General features: G+C 34.3%; 2 protein-coding genes across 5 annotated transcripts in view; one reads left to right on the plus strand and one right to left on the minus strand.

The window, feature by feature from the left end:
- The window catches only part of LOC106875508 (serine protease 48), a 466,125-nt gene that overhangs the window by 393,284 nt on the left and 69,707 nt on the right, over positions 1-3,134 (minus strand). The window lies entirely within an intron of this gene.
- LOC106884084 (sulfotransferase 1A1) overlaps positions 1-3,134 on the plus strand; it is a 16,709-nt gene that overhangs the window by 7,701 nt on the left and 5,874 nt on the right. For all 4 annotated transcript variants that reach the window (XM_052966616.1, XM_052966617.1, XM_014935303.2 and 1 more), the window contains one exon: positions 1,425-1,522. In XM_052966616.1, coding sequence (XP_052822576.1) covers positions 1,425-1,522 — 98 coding nt within the window. The remainder of the gene's footprint in view (positions 1-1,424; positions 1,523-3,134) is intronic.

Raw genomic sequence — 3,134 nt, forward strand, 5'->3', positions numbered from 1 at the left:
GCTAGCAAACACTTTATCCCCCCTGTCACAAACACACTATTTCTTTCTTTCTCTGTCTGTCTGTCTGTCTGTCTGTCTCTCTCTCTCTCTCTCTCTCTTTCATGCGCGTATGCACAGATTTGACTTCGCCATGTCAACAAACTTCAAAATTGGTAAAAGTTTATCGATTTTTACAGGTATACGCGGGTACCTCTGAGAGAGAAAGTTCACTAAAATGCACATAGGGTCATTCCGAATCTTCTCCTAAAATTGGAGCGACACGCGTGCTAATTTATGGACGTGCATAAACCACATTCACGTACACACACACACAAACATCCTCTCTTTTATAGATATTGATAAAGTTCAAAGAATTACTTTAATGATATTGTTGTCCTACCTTAATTATGACATTTATCTGGAAATGAAACCTAATTTGTAAGGAGAGTGAAGCATGACAGTCGAAGTAGATGCTTTGAAATATTTAATTCCTAATAAGTTAGTTAATGAAAAGAAGCAGTACGGGCTCCCATAGACAGGTAATATTAATGCAGCTGATATCAATACAGAATATCTGCAGGAAAAACATGCAGAGAAAGGGATCCAGATGTCTGGTCTGGATACTTGCAGAAATATGAACGCCATTCAAGACACTCAAAGTTCACATAGTTGGATAAAACCAGGTGGAATTTAAAGAGAACCACAAAGAAAACTTCAATATACATTAGGTAATGAATGAAGTTAATACAATGCTTCAAATGATCATTTCTTCAAAATGCGTCGTATCAGTAGTGGTTTCTATTAAGCACCAACTTCTCAGTTTTGAGTTCAAATTCTGCCATGACTGATTTGTCTTACATCTTTCTAAGTTCAGTATAATGAGCATGTTTCGTAGTATTTCATCTAATGACATTATGTAGTAAGATGAAGTAACATTTACATTAAATCAAATTCTATACATTCATCTGACAGATGAAAGTAGCCAGCAATGATTAGAGAGGGTGTCAAACATGATATTGTGTTACTCATATGCATATAGTGGAGACGCAATGGCCCAGTGGTTAGGGCAGCGGACTCGTGGTCATAGGATCACGGTTTCGATTCCCAGACTGGGCGTTGTGAGTGTTTATTGAGCGAAAGCACCTAAGGCTGCATGGGGCTCCGGCAGGGGATGGTGGCAGGGTATGTTAAAAAGAAAAAAATATCGAATTATCACAAATACAATTCTGTATTAGTAATTGTTAATAGCTGTGTATACTTATAGTATGTTTGCAAAACAGTAAGCTTTGTGATACGCATGTCAATGGAAGCAGCCTTCTGCATTAAGTGAGTTTGTAATACCCAATGGCACATTTATATTTTTTTTTGTATGTTACTAGGGACAAGGACCGACTTGGTTATCTCTGCCAGTAAATGTAAAACGTATTTTCTATTTCATTTTGCAGTTCCTACAGGTGATTATTTTAAATACACAAAACAGTGGTGGTCAGTAATAAAAGATAAGCCGAATGCTCTGATAGTAACATATGAAGACGCTTCAGAGGTAAATATGTTATACACATGCACACATATATCCATGTGTACATACATACATGTATACATATATATATATATACACATATAATCATCATCATCATCATCGTTGTTGTTTAACGTCCGCTTTCCATGCTAACATGGGTTGGACGATTTGACTGGTGAAACCAGATGGCTACACCAGGCTCCAATCTGATTTGGCAGAGTTTCTATAGCTGGATGCCCTTCCTAACGCCAACCACTCCGAGAGTGTAGTGGGTGCTTTTACGTGCCATCAGCACGAAGGCCATATATATATATATATATATATATATATATACACACACACACATATGCATAGGTACATAGATATATACATATACATAAAAGAATTAATTGAGAGGTCGGACAAATACAGATATGGCTAAATTTTAAAAATTAAGAAAATTAACTGTAAGGGTGGAGAAATAGTTAGTGGTACATAGATACACACACACACACACACATCTATACATATATATTTCTTTATTATCCTTATAATTTTTATACTTTTCTTATATTGTATTAACCACCTATTAGTATCTTAATTTTACTGCTTTAACTATTTTCTGTAAAATATCTCCTATATATCTGACATATTATTTACATAAACATCCTGTTATAAAGTTTATATACCACTAACCATTTATGAGGGCTTTTGAACATTTTTTTCTAATTTATAAAAAAGCTGAAATGATTATCAAATATAAATTTCAGTTTCCTGTATTTAAAAATTCCGTACTCCCTTATTTGGTTTTTCAACCCCATTTGCTGTTTACTTCTTATATGAAGTTTTGAACTTTTACACTAATCTATAGAGAAAAAGTTACCTATATTTCTATGTTATATATATATCATCACCTAGCCGTTACTTGTTTGTTGTGTTTTAAATAGACATGACTCCTAGAATAATTACACATTAAAAAGCACTAAGAACACAATACCCATGTAATTCTTAAATCCACCTTTCCTTTTTCTTTATTAAGTTCTTATTTTTTTCTTATTATGTTACTGGTGAGTGCTCTTTGACAACACAGATTCTTAAAATGAATTTATTGTCTTTCTGTATGAAACGATCATCTAGCGAATAGAATGGATATTTTATCCGAAATTTACATCTAATGTTCTCCATTTATGAAAAATATGATTGAATTTGTCTAACTTCGTTCTATAACTTAAATCATATACTTAGTATAAACACACACACATATATCCATACATAACACACACACACACACACATATATATATCCATGTATCACACACACATTCACTCACTCATATATAGGTATGTATATATCTATCTATCTATCTATCTTCCTCCATGGCAAGGTTTAATTTGTGTATACAAATTTAATTTGCGGTCCATGGGAAGAGCCGTTTTAGCGATGCGTCCTGCCCGAAGCTCGTCGAAACGCCGATGTTAAAACGTGGGTAGCTGATGAAGAAGAATGTTCTCTATGTGGCTTGTGTGTTTTCTCGTCTACGTTTTGTTTGCAATGTCCTGTACCCAGATATGCACCTATACATACAGGTGGATGTCGGTATGCACATACCTGTACGTATATATGCATATACTCATTTACTATTTGTTTTTACATGACC

The sequence above is a fragment of the Octopus bimaculoides genome, chromosome 3, assembly GCF_001194135.2.
Source record: "Octopus bimaculoides isolate UCB-OBI-ISO-001 chromosome 3, ASM119413v2, whole genome shotgun sequence".
In the NCBI taxonomy this organism is placed as follows: domain Eukaryota; kingdom Metazoa; phylum Mollusca; class Cephalopoda; order Octopoda; family Octopodidae; genus Octopus; species Octopus bimaculoides.